Source organism: Pelodiscus sinensis, chromosome 3 (genome assembly GCF_049634645.1).
Source record: "Pelodiscus sinensis isolate JC-2024 chromosome 3, ASM4963464v1, whole genome shotgun sequence".
In the NCBI taxonomy this organism is placed as follows: Eukaryota; Metazoa; Chordata; order Testudines; family Trionychidae; genus Pelodiscus; species Pelodiscus sinensis.
Window position 1 is genome coordinate 75,621,677 of NC_134713.1, and position 19,517 is coordinate 75,641,193.

Sequence of the window (19,517 nt, forward strand, 5' to 3'; positions counted from 1 at the left end):
CCATGTATAAACACCCACTTGTCTCCATGAGGAAAAAAATTAATTTAAAATAGAACCTGTCAAGTTAGTTCAATTAGGCTCCAATTCAGGAAAGCATTTGTATTCAGGACAGCATTTAAGTATGGGCTAAATTATGTGCTTTATTACTTTCCTGAATCAAGCCCAAGGCCTGTTCTGCAAACATTTATGCACAGTGGGACTACTCATTGTAGTAAACTTGATTGTATGCATGAGTGTTTGCAAGAAGATATGAGATGTTTGTAAAATCAGGGCCTTGATTTGTCTTAGGTAGAGGAACTATAATCTTATCAATTAAGTTTTCCAGTCTTCCTCTTTTCTTAATCTATTGCCATTGTTTTGAATCAAGATTTGAATGATAACAACAAAGAAAATCACCTTCAAACAGTGCCTTTATTACCTATTGAGTAATACATGTTTTAAGTGTTGTGATACATGATTTCTACTTTCTGTGGATCAAGAAAAAAATTTCCTCTATTCCATCAAACCTGCTGCTAAATCTCTCCAGCATTACTTACTAAATAATTATTCCAAATGAATCCCCACAGTCCCTAGTGTATTAAAGCATAGTAAGGTTAAGACTAAACGGTATAGATTCAGGAGGCTTTGTTTTGGTCCCTCATGTTCTATGGGGCATTTCAATTTCTGAGTTGTGTTGTGGTTTAGTGAGGTTGTTTTTTGTTTGTTGTTTTTCTTACCTTCTCCCAAAATAGAATCAAACTGTGACATAGTTACGTCCTGATTCAGTGTCCTACATTGCATCATAAGATGATGCAATAGCTTGTTGTCCTGACAAGTTTGTCCCATAAGACAAACACAGGAAGCGGACACTCTGTTTTGATAAATCTGTATGAAAGATTTGGGGATATAATTTGCAGATCTTTAAAAAAAACACTTTATAACAGAGGAAGAAATGTTAAAGGGACACTGGGTTAAAAAGCAATTCATACCTGTGCTATCTGTGCTATCCATGTTAACTTTTGAACAATATATATATATATATATAATTTTAAATCTAAAATCTCTTTACCAGCACAATGCTACAACATTTGGACTGGCAGGAAACAATTAAAAAAAAGGAATCTTAAAATTTAATGAAAAGATTTTATACTGGTTTTAAGTTTTATAAAAGCTTGATTTTACAAAACATAAATTTTGGGCTAAATTTGACTTTATATTACCTCTTCAAAATGTTGACAATTAAGTTAAGGTTTCTTTCAAAGACCTTCCCTATGCAAAACATTTTTTAAAAAAAAAATCATGTCACACAGTCTTGAACCCATTTAGAAAACAGATGATCAAATTATATACTTGTAAATGTTGGTCTTCATTCTCGGTTTGAGTGGAAACGTTCTTTGTTTTGCCTACTTCAGAACTTCTAGGTTCTCTTTCTACTAGCAAAGGAGGTTCTTAATTTAGATCGAAAATGTGAATCGGCATAATTAAACTTTACCACTCGAAGTGCTCGGTAGTTTTTTACTCTTGAAATGACTCTATCCGCCTACAACGGTTTTTCAAGTTTTTAGAAAAAACAGATCTTTTGTTTTTATTAAATCTATATGAAGCTACAGCTAGGAGAGGCATAAATGAGAACAAAGGGGAAAAAAACATGACAGTAATTCAGCTAAATGTGAAAATAGGCCTCAAAACACAGACTGGAGGGGGATGAGGGGCTTCAGACCTATCCTTTCTTAAACATAGTATTAACATTTTTAAGGGACAATAATCTGTCTCTTACTGTTGTAAAGCCAGATCCAGTATCCATTGAAATTAGGTTGAGTCTTTCCACGGACTTCAGTAGGAGCTAGCTCAGGCCTCTGTGAAAGGAGCATCTTTTTGTCAGTTCAGTAACTTAATGATGCAGTCCTATGGTTCCTGTTTATCACAAACTTATCAACTATTTTGTCTCAGACCAAAGAATCTGAATAGATGTGTACAATAGGTTTTACCACCAATACTTAAATAAAAATTACTTCCTTCGATAAGGAATAATTCAGATCTTCAAATCAACTTCAACCTAGGTTTCTATCCTCTTTCTGTAGGGGTATATTAGCAACCATGGTGACAAAGATGGCGAATAGTGACTATGAATTGCTCAGGGAATTTAGAGAGGCTATAAAAATAAAAAACTCAATAATAACAATCAGGAATTCTAATTATCCCCTTATTAACTGGATACATGTCACTTCAGGATGGTCTGCAGAGATAAAAGTTTCTTGACACCGTAAATGATTGTTCATGGAGCAAATAGGCATGGAATTCATAAGGGGAGAGGCAATCCTTGATTTAGTCTGGATGCACAGGAGCAGGCCCAAGAGGTGAATGTAGCTGAACTGCTTGGTAAATAGTAAGCAAAACAGAATAAAATGTAACATCCCTGAGGTGAGGGGGAGGGATGGAGACACTAAAGCAGCCCACCATGCTAGCATTTAATTTCAGAAAAGGGGTCTAGACAAAAATGAGGATGTTAAACAGAAATTATAAGTTATAGTGCCAAAAGTGAAATCCCGCAAGCTGCATGGAAATGTTATAAAGGCACCATAATAGAGGGCCATTTTAAATATAAACCCAACATTAAGAGGACCATAAAATACCACCATAGCTAAACAACATCGGTAGCACTTAGAGGCATAAACACATCTTTGAAAAGTGGAAGTTAAATCCTATTGAGGAAAATAAACTCTGGCACATAAACTCCGGCAAGTGAAGTGTAAAAATATAATTAGGAAGGTCAAAAAAGAATGTGAAGAACAGCTAGCCAAAAACTAAAAAAATAACAGCAAAAGAATCTTTAAGTACACCAGAAGCAGGAAGCCTGCTAAACAACCAGTGGGGCCACTGGAGAATTGAGACACTGAAGGGACACACAAGGAAGATCAGATCATTGTAGAGAAACTAAATGAATTGTTTGCATTGGTCTTCATGACTGAGGATATAAGGGAGTTTCTTAAACCTGAGCCGTTCTTTTTAAGTGACAAATCTGAGGAACAGTTCCAGACTGAGGTGTCATTAGAGAAACAAACTGATAAACTGAAGAGTAATAAGTCACATGCATCCGATGGTATTCTGAAGAAATTTAAATGTAAAATTGTAGCACTACTAACTGTGGTCTGTAACCTATCACTTAAATCGGCTTCTGTAACAGATGACAGGAGGATAGCAAATATGATGTCTTAAAAAAAAAAAAAAAAAAAAAAAAAAAAAGGTTCCAAAGATGATCTTTCCAATTACAAGCAAGCTATTGGTAAGCAATATTGGGCAAAGTGGTTGAAACCGTAGAAAAGAACAGAATTATCATACACATAGATGAACACAATTTGTTAGGGAAGAATCAACAAGGTTTTTCTAAAGGAAAATCATGCCTCGGTTTACTAGAATTCTTTGAGGGGGTGAAAAAGCACGTGGACAAGGATGATCCAGTGGATATGGTGTACTTAGGATATTCAGAAAGGCTTTGGCAAGGCATATCAGCAATGACTGACCATTTATTCCTATCCTTTGTTTCCTAACTTTTAACCCAGTGGTACTCAAACTTTTGCACTGGTGACCCCTTTCACACAGTGAATCCCTCCTTATAAATAAAAAAAACACCACTTGTTTATATATTTAACATATTATAAATGCTGGAGGTGAAGCAGAGCTTGAGTGTGGAGGCTGACAGCTCAGGACCTCTCATGTAATAACATCATGACCCCCCCACCCATATTGAGAATCCTTGTTTTAATCAGTTACTGATCCATGAGAGGACCTTCCCTTCATGACAGCTTCATTTAAGAGCCTTTGGTGAGGGCTTTGGGAGTCACTGTTGATGGTTCCTGAAAACATCCACTCACTATGCAGCAGCACCCAAAAAAGACCAAAACCAAATGAGACTTTTGGGGTTCATTAGGAAAGGAATAGATTATGAAAACAGAAAATATTATATTGCCTCAATATTAATCCATTGTACAACCACATCCTCAGTATAGCTTGCAGATCTGATTGTCCCAGCCTAAAAAAGCTATATTGGAATTGGAAAAGGTTCAGAAAAAAGCAACAAAAATGATTAGGGATATGGAACAGTTTCCATATAAGGAGAGAGTAATAGAACTGGGACTTTTCAGGTTGGAAAAGAGGCAACTAGATAGGCCAGAGGTCTGTAAATTCATGACTGGCATAGAAAAATAAATAAGGACGTGCTATTTACTCCTTCTCATAACACAAGAACTAGGGGTAACCAAAATGAAATTAACAGGAAGCAGGTCTAAAACAAACAAAAGGAAGTATTTCTTCACACAATTCACAGTCAACCTCTGGAACTCCTTGTTTGAGGGTATTGTGAAGGCAAACACTCTACAGGATTCAAAAAAGAGCTAGATACATTCATGGAGGATACATCCATCAATGGCTATTAGCCAAGATGGGCAGAGATGCAAAACAATGCTCTGAAGTGTCTCTAGCCTTGATTTGCCAGAAGCTGTGAATTACTTGTTCTGTTCATTCCCTCTGAAGCCTTTGGCATTGGCCACAGTCAGAAGACAGGATAGTAGGCTCCATGGACCATTGGTCTGATCCAATATGACCATTCTTATATAGTTCCCCACATTATATTTTTTCAATATATTGATGTACTGTGTTTCATCTGTCAAATATCTCTGTAGTGATGTGCTCAGGTGAGATAAGGAGAAAAGGAAAATAAGGATTCAGGAAGATAACATGCAAATTAAAGAGATCTGGCATGATTATACTTAAAAATAGTCAAGGCTTCTGTCTACACACTGAAATTAGTAGGAAGGAAAGTATTATTGAGATTTCTGAAGGGAAATGGCAATTAAGTTCAGTCTGTCAAGTGATAATATTGGAGTATTGTGCAAAAAAAATTACATTCCCTGAATAGTCTTTCTTGTGCTCTCTCCTACACATAACAAACATACCTTACACACCCTAATTGTTTAATCTCGTCACATAGGAAGATTCATTCCTTCAACGGAGACAGTCTTGGTTCCTATGTCATTTTTCCAGCAGAGCTGTCTCCTCTTCTTCCTCTACCTTTTTTCTTTAAAAAACAGAAGTGACAATTTGAACTTCCTGCTTGACAGGCCTTACTGATATGGGGCTGATAAGCTGATATTTATTTTTTGTCTAGTGGCTTCACAAGCCCTTCTCCTCTACTAGCTTTCAATAACTCCTGATCAGTATCTTTTCTGATAGTGTCACTCTGAATGTTTGCTCTGTGCTGCTGGCTCAATGAGGAGCAACTGATAATAAGACAGAGATAACATTCACCTAATACTCCACCAGGGAGACATGGGAGCTCTTGAACCCAGCAAACTTAGTATATCAAGACTTAAAATTGGCAAGGGGAAACTATATAATTGATTACTAGTTCACAAAGACCAACAAATTTCAAGTACAACAGATTTTGTGACTTTAAAAAAATAAGCTCTCTCTATGTGATTTTTTTCTTCTTGTATTTGAATAAGATGACTGATATTTTATAGGGATAAGCTAGGTTGTGCCTGAGGCATCTCCAAGAAATGTTAGCCAAGGCAAAAATAGATGAGGCTTCAATTTTTAAGGGTCTCAATAAAGATCCACTAACTCTTACACAACTGCAAGTTATTTACCTTACATCTTTAAAGAGTGAAGTGTTGAGAATTCCTGGGGTTTTTTTTAGTAGTAATAGTAGTTAAGGAAACTGGCTGATGGTAAAGTACTCTCCATACTTCTGTTTGTGTTTTCTAGATGGCATTCCAATTTAAAGCATTTGATGCTTAGCATATGGACATCTCTAAACTTTCAGTAATTTTAAGGTATAAAAGCTTATCTTATTTTTTGGAATTGTCATTGAAAACCCCAAGGACATCTTATGCTAGTCTCTTGCTTCTCAATGAAGATTCAACTTTGAGAGATAATTTTTCTAAGTGGAATAATACTTTGAAAGGTCCTTTTTTAAAACCCTAATATTTAAAAGTAAAGGTTCAATTTTTGACTCACAGTGTAATATTGCAAATTATAGATTAATTGAACGATGCTCAGTGTTCAGACAACAAACCTGTGACAAAAGGTGCAATGCTTACTGGTTCTTAATATAGTGCCTACTGGTTTTAGCTGATCCGCCAAAAATAAAGGTTTTTTTTTTTTACTGACCTACTTCGTTAAAAAAAAAAGTAGAAACTCTGCAATACTATCAAATACCATTGCTTCCAGCATCAACTGATAGCATTTTACCATTGAAGATGCAAAAATGTAGACACAAACAGTTGTGAATATATTATCATTATTATTTTCATAGCCATAGTACATAGTAGCCCTAATCATGATTGTATAAAGCTTCTCTTGTGGATTGTCCTGTAATAAAACATCCTACAAGCAATTACTGCACGGTTATAGGACTACTACCATTAGGTGACTAGCCAAAGCAAAAGTCTTCCTACTAAAGATAACTTTTGTAGCAATGTTTGTATCACCTATTTCTGGAGAAGTATTAAGAGATTCTGACAGTAAATAACCTAAAATGGCTGTTCTGAATGGATTTAAATGAACACTAGCAAGTATTTTGTTTCAAAATGCAGATTTCTGAAGGGAAAAAATTGACTTAAGCTGGAACCATGAATCTTGCTTTTCTTTGCTCTACTTTGGTGTAGTCTTTATAAAGTACAGCTGGAAGTAAAGGAGTTTTGCACACACTGCATACTCTAGAAAATCTGCAGTAAATAGCCTGCTTTGTTGTAGATATTACTAGGCAGTATATTGAATGACTAATGATCTGTTTACTGATGTAGAATACCTTCTTTTTGAAGAAAGCTTTCATCCTAGTTAGTCCCATATTTTTTGGTACTGTAAGTAATTGAACTGGCTGGTGAAGTGCCTGTTGTGGTTTGGCAAAGGTTGATTTGTCATGCTTTTGCTGTTCCAAGGAGAAGCGTTTCTGAGAGTTCAAGCTCTCCAAAGGCTTTCTGTTAAATCTGTATTATTAACAAATGCTTATTTATCCCAGTTATTAGAAATCTATTGTATGTATGGAATTTATAGTAGAGCTACTCAGATTCGTGGGAGGAGAGGGGAGATACAAATCAGTTGAACATTGATGACTGTCACTCTCCACGAATCATCATCAGACAGCTGATGTTTATTTGTTGTGTATTTTTGTTGATATCTCTTATATTAACCATGAATATATGACCTGCTTTTTGTTGACTCATTCCATCCCAAAGTAGTCCTTACACATAAGCTAACTTTTTTGGATGATTTAAAAGACTGTACTTGACAAGAGTCACCTAGTCTTCTGACGTTCTGGTTAAGCTTGCAGACATAGATTGCACTTTAAAACGAGGTACGTTGTTTCATATTGACTTGTTAAATACTCATTGCCTTGTCTTTGTTTTTCAGCACAAAGCCATGTTAATCCAAAGCAGCAAAGCACTGATAAAGATGAGCTTTATCAGAAAAGTAACCCAAAGAGAGAGCACAGTGTGAAAGAAATCCTGAAAACTGAACCCACCCGTTCTAAAGGAAAGGACTTATTCCAGACTAACATTTCACCAGTTACTCCAGAAAAACATATGGATGACTTGAGGAAAAACTGTAGCCCAGAAAGATCTTTCTTTCCTCGTGTTGTCTATCCAATTCGACCTCACATCCCAGAAGAATATTTAAAAGCTTCCCTAGTTTATGGGATGGAAAGACCAAGCTACATTACTCACTCACCCATCCAGTCTTCTACCACACCTAGTCCTTCAGCAAGGAGCAGCCCAGACCAAAGCTTAAAAAGCCCAAGCCCTCACAGCAGTCCAGGGGTTACAGTTTCACCTCTGGCACCCACTTCTCAAGAACACAGAGAATCTTATCCATACTTGAATGGACCCTATGGCTCAGAAGGATTGGGGTCTTATCCTGGATATGCACCCTCCAGCCATCTCTCACCAGCCTTTTTATCTTCTTATAATTCCCACTATTCAAAGTTCTTGTTACCTCCATACAGTATGAGCTGTAATAACCTCAGCGCTTTGAACAGTATCAATGGCATCAACAATTTCAATCTGTTTCCGAGGATGTATCCTCTCTATAGCAACCTGCTCAATGTAGGAAGCCTTCCCCATCATGTGCTGAGCCCAGCTGCTCTTCCAAGTTCATTGCCACCTGAAGGAGGCCGTAGATTGCTACAACCTGATCATCCAAGAGACTTTCTCATACCAGCACCTAACAGTGCCTTTTCCATCACAAGTGCTGCTGCCAGCATGAAAGACAAACCATGCAGCCCCACCAGTGGGTCCCCCACCGCTGGCACAGCAGCCACTTCAGAACACATCATGCAACCTAAACCTACCTCAGCAGTGTTGGCTGCCACCAGTGAAGAAGCCATGAATCTCATTAAAAGTAAGAGGAATGTGACTGGTTACAAAACCCTTCCATACCCCCTGAAGAAACAGAATGGGAAGATTAAGTATGAATGCAATGTTTGCTCCAAGACCTTTGGCCAGCTCTCCAATCTGAAGGTAGGTATTAAGGCAATAGCCTATTTATAAGGAAAATATTCCCATTAAATTAAATTTCCAACATGATTGAAAGGCTTATATTTTTCCTGTAACTCAGGGAGGTTTACACTACTAGGACCGGTCAAGCTAAGCTATGCAATTTGAGTTGCATAAGTAGTGTAACTCAAATCAACCTAGCTTATATTGACTTACCACAGGGTCCACACTGTGGAGGGTCAACAGAAAAAACTCTCCTGTCAGCTCCCCTTAATCATCTTGTTCTGCTGGAGTATTGGTGTCAACAGGAGACTGATCGGCAGTCAATTTAGTGGGTTCTTTACTAGACTCATTGAACCGCTGGATCAATTGCTGCAGTGTCCAATCCACTCCATAGTGGAGACATGCATCTCCCTAGGAACCATGCTTGCTTTCTTTTAAGAGTTAATCAAGTCACCATAGTATCATGGTAGTAAATGTAATGGTTTTATTTTTTTAAATGTATTTTTTTTAAATGTTAAAAGTGGCCTAAATAAAAAAGTAACTTGATTTCCATGTCATGTTTTCTGCCTGTGGGATGCCTCTAGTAACTTTGCAAATGTCTGATGGTTTGTTTTTAAGGTACTATTCTTTGTAGTTATTGGAAACAACAGTAAATGTTTTGTTTCTCATTAGGTCCACCTCAGAGTACATAGTGGAGAGAGACCATTCAAATGTCAGACTTGCAATAAAGGGTTCACTCAACTGGCTCATCTCCAGAAGCACTATCTGGTACACACGGGAGAAAAGCCTCATGAGTGTCAGGTGTGTAGTGTTCCATGCACAGCAAGATCCTCTGCTTCCCTTTTGGCCTGCTATGACATCTGCCAGACAATGCTACTCAACAAGATTAGTATGTTAATTTGGGGCTGTTTGTTTTAAATGTGCAAGTCCAAAGGTGGCAGGTGGCTTTTTCAATGTGCCAGTCTTTCTTATTTATCTGTAATTAAAAACAAACCCTCCCACTAACTCACATTTTTTCTCTGTTGCCTCCAAAATTAGGTCTGCCATAAACGATTCAGCAGCACTAGCAATCTAAAGACCCACCTGCGACTTCACTCTGGAGAAAAGCCTTATCAGTGCAAGCTGTGCCCTGCTAAATTCACCCAGTTTGTGCACCTGAAGCTGCACAAGCGTCTCCATACCAGGGAACGGCCACACAAGTGTGTCCACTGCCACAAGAGCTACATTCACCTTTGCAGCCTCAAAGTCCATCTGAAAGGCAACTGCCCCGTAGCCCCTGCTTCTGGCCTCTCAATGGAGGACCTGAATCGTATCAATGAAGAGATTGAGAAGTTTGACATCAGTGACAGTGCTGACAGGTTGGAAGACGTGGAGGACAATATTGATATGGCATCTGTTGTCGAAAAAGAAATACTGACCGTCCTCAGAAGAGAGATAGAAGGAGCTAGTCTTAAAGTATCTTTGCAGAGAAACATGGGAAACGGACTTATCTCCTCAGGATGTAATCTTTATGAATCTTCAGACATGTCAATTATGAAGTTGCCTCATGGTCATCCACTACCTCTGTTACCTATAAAGGTCAAGCAAGAAACAGTTGAACCAATGGACCCTTAAGACTTTTTTTTCCCAAAGAAGTGATTTTTATTTATGACTTGGCAAGTCAGGGTGCCTGTAGCAATTGCTTGTACATAGTTTCTATGCTGCAAAGCAATCTTGACTTATAGTAGTTTCCCTCATCCTCCAGTTGAAAGAAGGAATTCCAAAGTTACTGTATTCTCAGGGCATGAAAAGAGGCAAGGACTTTATATTGCCTCCCTGCTTACTAAAAGACAATCATCAATCCATAATTGCTTTTTCAATGACAATACTTCATAATTTATTATGCAATTTACCATTCTAAAAGCAATAATTAGCAAAGGTTTACAATGACCAGAAAATTCATTGTAATTTTGCATATAAATCTTTATATTTTTGTCTGTGGCCATTCCTTGTAGATAATTTTTCTCTCTGCACATCTGTTTTAAAAACCTAAGATGAGGGGTGGGGGAAGAAGGAGGAAGAAACATAACGTCAGTAAATGTGTCTATATACCAGTGTTTTTTAAAATGAGATTTTTGGATTGCCAACTGTGGGTATTTGACAGGTTGAATACTAGTTTAATTGGTTTTAAAAGTGCTGTATACTTTCATGGAACAGGTAGATGTGCAAAATCATATTCCTTTCCACCCCTGCAAAGAAAAAAAAGAGAGAAAAACCAAAAACCTTCCTTGACTAGCAGTAAACGGAAAAGAAAACTATACCTGCCTATCTGTGGGTTGTAGAGAGAGTCTTCTACCTGCAGCACTTCCCATAACAGATGTGAAATAACAAATACCCAGCCTCACATAAATAATACAACAGACAGGCTTTTAGAAAACAATAGTAGCCACATGTTACATTCTGCGACTTTGTAACCCAAAGCAATGCATCAACGAAAATGTGAAAAAGTGGCTGTTTTAAAAAAAGGCTATTAAACTTTTTGCTAAAGTAGTTTAAAAGTCAAATATATAGACATCCCAAATGTGCTGCCTACAAGTAGTATTTGGCTGAGATTTTATTGACAGATTCTTCTGGGGATCAAAAGATGGTCAGATGCCTTGAGAAATAAGGTTTTGTGTTTTTATTTTCAGTTTTATTTTTTTCCTGCTTTCCTTAGGCAGAAAGGGATAATGAAGTCCTTTCCTGGCACATTTTTTTTTCTTCTTGTACGATTCAGAGTTTCCTCAATATTTGTATTTGTACATTTTGTGGTTAATTTAAATTAAAGATGAAAAGGGCATTGGCAAAGTTGTCGAACAACAATTACCTCATTGCATGTGTCCAGTGTTGCAGAAAATGCTGTTTTATCTAATGCTTTGCTACTTTAGAGAAGAAACCAAATGTTAACAGAAAAGATAGAATGCACATTCTTTTATCTTTTTCTTTTGCTAAGCCCAAAGATATCATGTTGGCATTGGAGGTGTAGCAAAGAACACATGTATATTTATAGATATATTTATACCACTATACCATATATGTATATAGATTATATATTTATACCACTTAAGTTGTGAGCCAAACCATGCAATAAAACTTATTTTTCATCTAAGTGTGAAGATCAAATGTTATCCAACTTTGCATATCATCTGATGACACAATGTCAGAATGTTGTGTTAAGGTATTTATCACTTGTTAGTATACATGCACAGTTGCTTATTTGGGGCCTGATCTTGCAAATATTTGAAAGAATAATTTTACTGATGTGTAGTCTCACAGAATTCAGTGTGATTGCACACTTGATAATATTTGCAAGAATGGGTCTTGGATCTCTTCATATCTTTGCTGGTTTTTTTTTGTTTGTTTTTGAATAACCAAACAATCAGAAAACTTAACTGAAAATAAAAACTGAAAAATAAACTAAAAGAAATCAACCTCATCCATGTATGGTATAAATATAATACACAATGGTGACAAGTGAAATGGACTATTTAAAGTAATTTGGGATGACCCTAATGTCTCATTTTTCCTTGCCCCTTACAAGTTATGTGGTCACAGGTTATTTGCAGAAACCTAAATAGCATTATTACACCCTTTACTGCTGTATATATTCTGTCTTTCTATTTATATTCTTATACATTATAGATTTAAATAGACCATAAAGGCAGGGTTTGGGGATTTTTTTAAAATGTCATTTGAATGCCTTCTACAAATGAATAACTAAACCCCCAACCTAAGAAAATCCAAGGAAGTCTCCAAATACAGCTTTTGAAGGACTACAGTTGTATGTTCATTACATTTCTATTCCTATAAATTGTGAGGCTGACATCTTTTAATGTAGCAATGGTTCACAAAACTAGTACTTAACTGTAGGATAAACCAAAGTATCACTACTGTCACTGGGCACACACTTCTCTTTTAATTTTCCTATAGTGCTTTCTTTGTATTTGTTACAAGTTTTACAAAGATTTATATGCATCAGCTTTAAGAATTGTTTCTCTTCCGTACTGTTTTCCCCACTTCCCTTAGAACTTTTACATGTGAATGTAGCAGCAATCAACAGTGTTTTTTCTCTTTTAAGAAAGACTCCGACCAAAGTTAACAGGCTTTTTACTTTGCTAGAACAAACAAACTATCTTATGTTTACGTACTGGTTTACATCGTTATTTATGTGCGAATTGTCAAAATGTAAATTAAATATAAATGTTCATTGCTTTATTAACGCTTCACTTGTCTTCGATGTCTTACGCTGTCTGCACACGCAATTGATTTTCAGGCTACATTCCCACTCTTAGCCACAAACACATTGCATATTGACAACATTCATGTTGTGAATAATGCTGACTTTTGCTTTTGTGAGGAGTTGTTTCTTTCTATAGTTCAAATGCAACATATAACAATGCCAGGGTTGAGTATAGCATTTTCTTAACTAAATCATGATCTCTCAATTTTTAGCCTATAGCATTTTCTTTCTTTTCTTTAGCATTTCAAAGGTTATGATGAAAGCATTTTTACAGTATCTGCCTTTCAGAGACATGACCCAGGTTTTAATATTACATTTTTTTCCAAATGCTTATCATTTCTGGCCTGAAACTGTAACCACTGGGACCACAATGAGACAATCACAATATTAGCGTGAGACCACTTAATACTGTATTAACACGGTGGTAACTACATTCAAAACAAATGTGGATCTCACAAAATAGATGTGCTTATGAACTAATCCTAGAAAAAAAGTTTGAGCTCCCTCAGCCAAAACTAAATACTACCTGGGGATCCTTCTCAAAGTTAAAGCCATGCTTGCTACTTCCATCATCCACTACTAGATCTAAAACAGAATAGGCCATGTGGCCTTTTTTTCTTACCTGAATGTTAAAGAAATAATGTTCCTTACACTCAGCACTGTGTGATGTTTTAAAAGTATTTCACTGTCCTCTTTAAATTCATTTAAACATCTGTCTCAAGAACTTGAAATATTGCCAACAGCGAACTGTGGAGTTAAGAAAACCAGAGCACTGTTGTCATAAATGTGCCAAATGGTGCATGTTATACTCTTTTATTCTACAGAGCAATTGCTGCAATATTTTTTTTTTTTTAAAAAGGATAACCGTTACCACTATAAATCATAGTTCATTACTTGGCAAAGCATTGCTTTGTGCGGGAGACTTATGTCCTGGGGACACTGGTAAGCTTTAGAAGATGTTTAATAAACCACATTACATAAAAAGACAATGCACATTATACCTCACAGCCTCATTAGCTTGAAGTCAGCAGCTGTTGCATTTGGTTTTGGTGAAACTGAAGCTAGTTAGCAGGCATTAAAGACAGCATATTGTGACCAGAAATACAGTGGGTTAAAAAAAGATAGGGTTATTAACTGTGTAAGAAGTAAACTACAGGTTGGACCTCCCTGGTCCAGCATCCTTGGGACCTGACTGGTCCCAGATGAGGGATTTTTCCAGACTAGGTGAGGTCATTTCAGGCCCCCTTGCTATGCCCTCCCCCCCCACTGGACTTCCTGGCTCCCCCCACAGCTGAGCTGAGCACCAGCTCGCAGCCCCTCCTCAGCCCAGCAGAACCACACACCGGCTCCCTATCTCACCACCACCACGGCACAGCATATGAGCCCCTTGCCAGCTCCTGGGCCCCCACCTCCACAGCACAGCAGGACTCTCTGATCCTGGAAACATCCATGGTCATGCTGGACCAAGGATGTTGCTCGACTGCTTCATAGGGACCCACTCTTAACAAGGTAATGAGTACTTACAGCTTACACTGAAGAAGTGGGGTGCTTATTTACTGGACCTTCTCAGTTAAGGTCTTTACAGAAGGCTTATTGTTAAATTCAATTTTAAGTATTAGGGGGGAAAACTTCTGATTTCCAATAGTTTTGCTACTGACCTTGGACTACCACCACAAAAGTCCATTGCAACCAAGGAGAAAAGAAGATTCATGTTCAAATCCCTGCACCACATCAGACAGGAATTAAGCCAGGGTCTCCCACATCTGATTTAAGGGCCCTAACTATTGGGCTAAAAGGTATAAGGGAGGAAGCTATCTTCTCCTCCTCTGTATGGAGTTGAACTTGCTCTGAGCACACCTACTAACCCATGCCCTACCTCGCTTTCAGTTGGGGCAATGCTAAGTTTGAGGGGTTGCTGGAGCTTACCAGTGAGGCAGGCTTTGCTCAGAGCCAGGACTGAGGCAGCTGTGCACATATTCAACCACCAAAACATAGGGTGTGTAGGGACCCCTGATAGCAAAAATGTTGATGCCGAGATGCTTCAGGTGCCTACAGTTAGGCAGCAGTGGAGCAGCAGTTTTAAAGCTCCCATGACATGCCTAAATGTTGGATTTAGGCATCTAATGCCATGATGCTGGAGACATGAGCAAGCTATAGTCAAGATCAATCCCAATAAAGCCTTAAAAAGTATTTTCCATCACTAGTAAAATGTAGCGCCCTGTAGCTCATAGCTAGACTCTAGGACAAGACTGAAATAATCTGTTACTGTAGGTTCTGCTGAACTAGCCAAATGAAAAAGGAGAGAGCGCCACTATGAGCTTTCACTCAGGCTATGTCTAGACTGCAGGCTTCTTTCGGAAGAAGCTTTTCCGGAAGACATCTTCCAGAAAAACAACTTCTGAAAGAGCCCGTCCACACTGCCAAAGCACATTGAAAAAGCATCTGCTTTTTCGACAGATAACATCCACAGTGAATGGATGCTCTCTCACTTGTAAGCTGTGATTATTATGGGCAGAATGGCCACCAGGGCACCTGTGCTTTTTCCTCTTTCTTCTTCTTGTAAAAGAACTCCCTCTTTCCCCTCCACACACAATTTTTTCTGAAAGAGCTCTTTTGCAAAAAGGCTTCTTCCTCGTAGAAAGAGGTTTACCAATGTCAGAAAAACCTCTCTGTTCTTTTGATTTTTTTTTTTTTTGAAAGAACACCATTACAGTGTGGACGTAAATGAAGTTTTTTCGGAAAAAACATGGTTTTTCCAAAGAACGCTGTAATGTAGATATACCCTCAAGAGATGAAGCCTTTCAGGTGTAACTCACTAGTTTAAAAACTTCGGATTTCCAATAGTTTTGCTACAGACCATACAACAATGCTCATTCCAGGATTGGGGCCGAAGACTTGTTAAGAGGTATGAAAATGGTTATGTAAACAGTCTGCCATGAAACACTCAGTTCAGTACTGCCTATGATAAACTAAAATGGAGCCTGTAAAGGTAAATTGTATCCCTATAACTTGCCAGAATTCTTAAAAAGAAAAAGAAAAACAATCCTGGCACAAGGATAATTAGCATTATTTATTTACAATCGCAAAAGGATTTTAATAATTATAACACAAGGCATGAGAATGAAGGAAATATAACTACTATGATAAGGTCTAGTAATAGCTCTTAAAATAATGAAATGGGGAAAATATAAAAAACAATTGGTTTATCCTTAATGTAGAAAGATGTGGACTCAATATTTTACAACTTTCAAGAGGAAGTGAATTGTGAAGTAGCAAAATTCAGTGACAATGACAACACATCTCTTACTGAAGACTGAGAGAAACTCCAGGAGGATCTAAATACCCAGGAAACTGAGTAACCCAAAAGTAGGTGAAGATATTCTTTAGAAGGAGGAAAGAGTCAAAGATGGCCGCTCTTGCACCATGCTGGCGACCACTTGCTTTCTGTAAGCCGTCCTTCACTGCCATGCTTGATTTGAAACCCAGTAGATGATAGCTGAGAGCAGTAGCAGTTGTAGAGTGGAGACTGAGGCTACGTCTACATTGGCGTGAGCTTGCGCAGAAGTGGCTGCTTTTGCACAAAAACTTGCTGCCTGTCTACACTGGCCGCGAGTTCTTACACAAGAACACTGACGTTCTAATATATGAAATCAGGGCTTCTTGCGCAAGAACTATGATGCTCCCGCTCAAGAATAAGCCCTCTTGTGCAACTGTTCTTGCGCAAGAGGCCAGTGTAGACAGGCAACATGAATTTCTTGCACAAGAAAGCCCGATGGTTAAAATGGCCATCAGAGCTTTCTTGCACAAGAGAGCATCTACACTGGCAAGGATGCTCTTGTGCAAAAGTACATGCCAGTGTAGACGCTCTCTTCTGGAAGAGTTTTTGCACAAGAATTCTTCCGCAAAAGAGTTCTTGCGCAAGATCATGCCAGCGTAGACATAGCTTAAATGTGCTCCTTGCTGAAGAAACGCTACTCTAAACACTTGCCTACACAGAGACTGAGGATGAAGAGAACCATTTTGGTAGCCATAGTGGGGCCTTGGAAGGAGCTAGCTGAAAGAGTGATTGAAGCCATTTTAAAGAGGGAAGCAATTGTGCAGCTGTGTGCTACAATTTTGCCTGCAATTTTATGCAAATGCCATTTCCCTTCACTATTGTTGGACATCTATAAGGGCCAGAGCATTGAGGAACTAGGAATTAAGCAGAAGTATTACCTGCTTCAAAAGAACCTGGCCTGTAAATCAGTACAAGTACTGTGTGTCCTCCAGGCTAAGGGAAAAGTTCTTCAAAAGAGAATACTGGATGTTGTTAGCAGTTCCATTGGTATAGCTGATTAGTGTCATTATATTCATTTCTCAGACGGGAAAATGAAGCCCTGAGCAGTGAAATAACTTGCCTATGGGTAACTGCAAATCAGAGGCAGAACAGAAGGAAAGCCCAGGGTTCAGACACTTTCTAACCACTCAACCATGCCTCATGTTCCAGCTACTCAGAAGGCTGCTAGTTCAAACTGGTGACTCCATAAAAGGCAACTTTACCAACCAAATGGGAGGAAAAGACTGGATCTGCTGCTGGGCCACAAGAGCCATTAGAAAATCATTAGAGCTAGGCAGGATAATAAGTTGGTGCTTTTGACAGATGAACAAGTTGGAGCCAAGCCAGCCTTAGGAAGAACTGCTGCCACCTAATATCTCCCTCTTTGCAAGGAGCTACCCTTTCCCTCTCTGCATGTCATTAGAGCACCTCACACATCTAAAAAAGCCAGAGATCCAGCAGGGAGAGTGGAAAGAGAGAAGGAAAGTATCCCTCAGGCCATCAGCCAAGTGAGAAAAATCCCTGAAATGCCTGTAGCTGGGGGCAGGGAGGTGAGAAGTGATACCCAGAAGCACTGGGAAGCCCAAGAGATAGAGCAAAACAGAGCTCCTGCTAGGATTGAAGCCCAGCAAATAGGGCATCACTTAGATAAAGGGAGCTTGTTTTCATTGGAGAGATGAGGGAGCTGATGTTTTCATTTTAGGGTTGTTTTCCCTTCCCCCAAGGCAAACTTAGAAGTGGGAAGGATGAGGTATGGGACAGAAGTTTTTTCCTCTTAAAAGAAAGTAGATGGTCCATGAGAAACTACAACAAAAGGACTCAACAAAACAGTAAGGCAGAGAGGAAGTGGTCCTGTGTGTGCCTCTCTTTTCACCCTTTCATGGGATATACCCACTTTTAATTCTAAAGGGGGCAGAATGGCCTTTGGGGTGACTGTGATGATGACGATGACGACATTTTCCTTCTGTCACTTTTTATTAGAACAACATATATAGCAGCTAGGTTAAAAGAATGTTAAGGTGGCCAAGTCAAACACTGCAGTTAAGAAATGCCAGTATTCTGGTTGCCTGTGTGACCTTAATTCATCTCACTTATGAATATGGATTATGATGCAGTGTTTATTTAAATGATCACGTACCATATTTTCCACAGGACTGCTGCCTCATACAATGAAATACCACCCACCCATCCTGCCCCTACCGCATCCCCTGCTGCAGCTGTTCTCTGCACCTAGCATTTCCCTCGCCCACCTCTGCTCCTCACTCCTCTGCACTCCAATCAGACGGTTTTTTTCCATCTGCTCCTTGCTGGCAGACACCTGTAGTAAGACTATTGAGAGCTCGGGAGAGTCGTGTTCCTGCCACAGCAGCCCCTGTCTACCAGAAGGAGCAATCACAGGAAAAGTCCTGTGTGCCACATACTCAGTGCAAATGGACTCGTCATAGAATTTAGCTGTTGACCTCTAACAAGTCTCTAGTGAGCTTGTACAAACTGAGATTTTTCAAAGGCATCTGAAAAGGCACATGCCTGACTCTAGGAGAACCCCCTGCCCAATTTCAAGGCTCTGCTTTAATAGCACAAAGGCGCTACAACATCATTCCCAGAACTATTTTAGCTGAAATATCTTGGGCTTAATTTTTTCCATAAAAATTCGGCTTGAGATACCCAGCATGGAAAATATGATTCCAATTGGTTAAATCGAGAACAGGGTGTTTGCTATAGGTGTTGCTGCCCATTCCACTATAATGAGGAAAAGATTATCCTAATACTCTACCTCTTTCCATTTAGCTGTAACACTTCTCCCTGGAACCTTACCTTCTCCTCCCTCCTGCCTTCCTGTGACAGAATTAAAGAAATAAAACATGTATCTTCACTGAGAGAGAGCAGAATTAAGGAAAGGGCACCTTGAAAATGTGTGCTATAAGGATGGGAAGGTGGCCACCTTCAAGTTTGCTTACAGGAGGCCATCCACAAGTTGTTATACCTGAGGTCAGCAGAGAGACAAGTGATCTAAGTGGCACCAAACAAACTGCCCCATTGCCTAAAGTTCAAATGGGGGTAAGAACCTTGCATTATTGCTGTCCCTGGATTAGGAGACGATTCCATTTTCCAGGATTGTCTATCTGCTTTCAATAGTTCAACACCATTAAAGTCTCCTAAAAATAAGAGGGAAAATAAATCAATAAAATATCATTTGTTATGGTTATAGAAGGGTGTCAGTGCCTGTGGTGCATAGGACAAAGTCATTAGCGCCTTTCCAATTGTATTTGTCAAGAATATGGAATGAGGAAATCATAAACTGGATTAAAAAATACCATGAAAGCATAATGACTCAACAGTTATGGAATCAAGTGACTGGAAAACACAATGGAAGACCTATTCTATGGCTTTCTGATAAACCTTTATCAGGTGAGTTTTAAGAGGAAGTAGGAAAAAATGGAAACTTTCTGCATGTTCGTTGCTCCAAAGA

At 38.6% G+C, this 19,517-nt stretch overlaps 1 protein-coding gene across 6 annotated transcripts in view; it reads left to right on the forward strand.

Annotated features, from left to right (window-relative positions):
• Nucleotides 1-14,074, forward strand: part of PRDM1 (PR/SET domain 1) — a 141,301-nt gene extending 127,227 nt beyond the window's left edge. For 4 of the 6 annotated variants that reach the window (XM_075923947.1, XM_006118460.4, XM_006118461.4 and 1 more), the window contains 3 exons: nucleotides 7,390-8,495; nucleotides 9,147-9,275; nucleotides 9,513-14,073. In XM_075923947.1, the coding sequence (XP_075780062.1) occupies nucleotides 7,390-8,495; nucleotides 9,147-9,275; nucleotides 9,513-10,088 (1,811 nt within the window). In that variant the 3' untranslated portion in view covers nucleotides 10,089-14,073. Of the gene's footprint in view, nucleotides 1-7,389; nucleotides 8,496-9,146; nucleotides 9,276-9,512 lie in introns of all 6 variants that reach the window. The other 2 variants (XM_006118470.4, XM_075923948.1) reach the window with 1 other exon arrangement.
• Nucleotides 14,075-19,517: the final 5,443 nt, after the last annotated feature.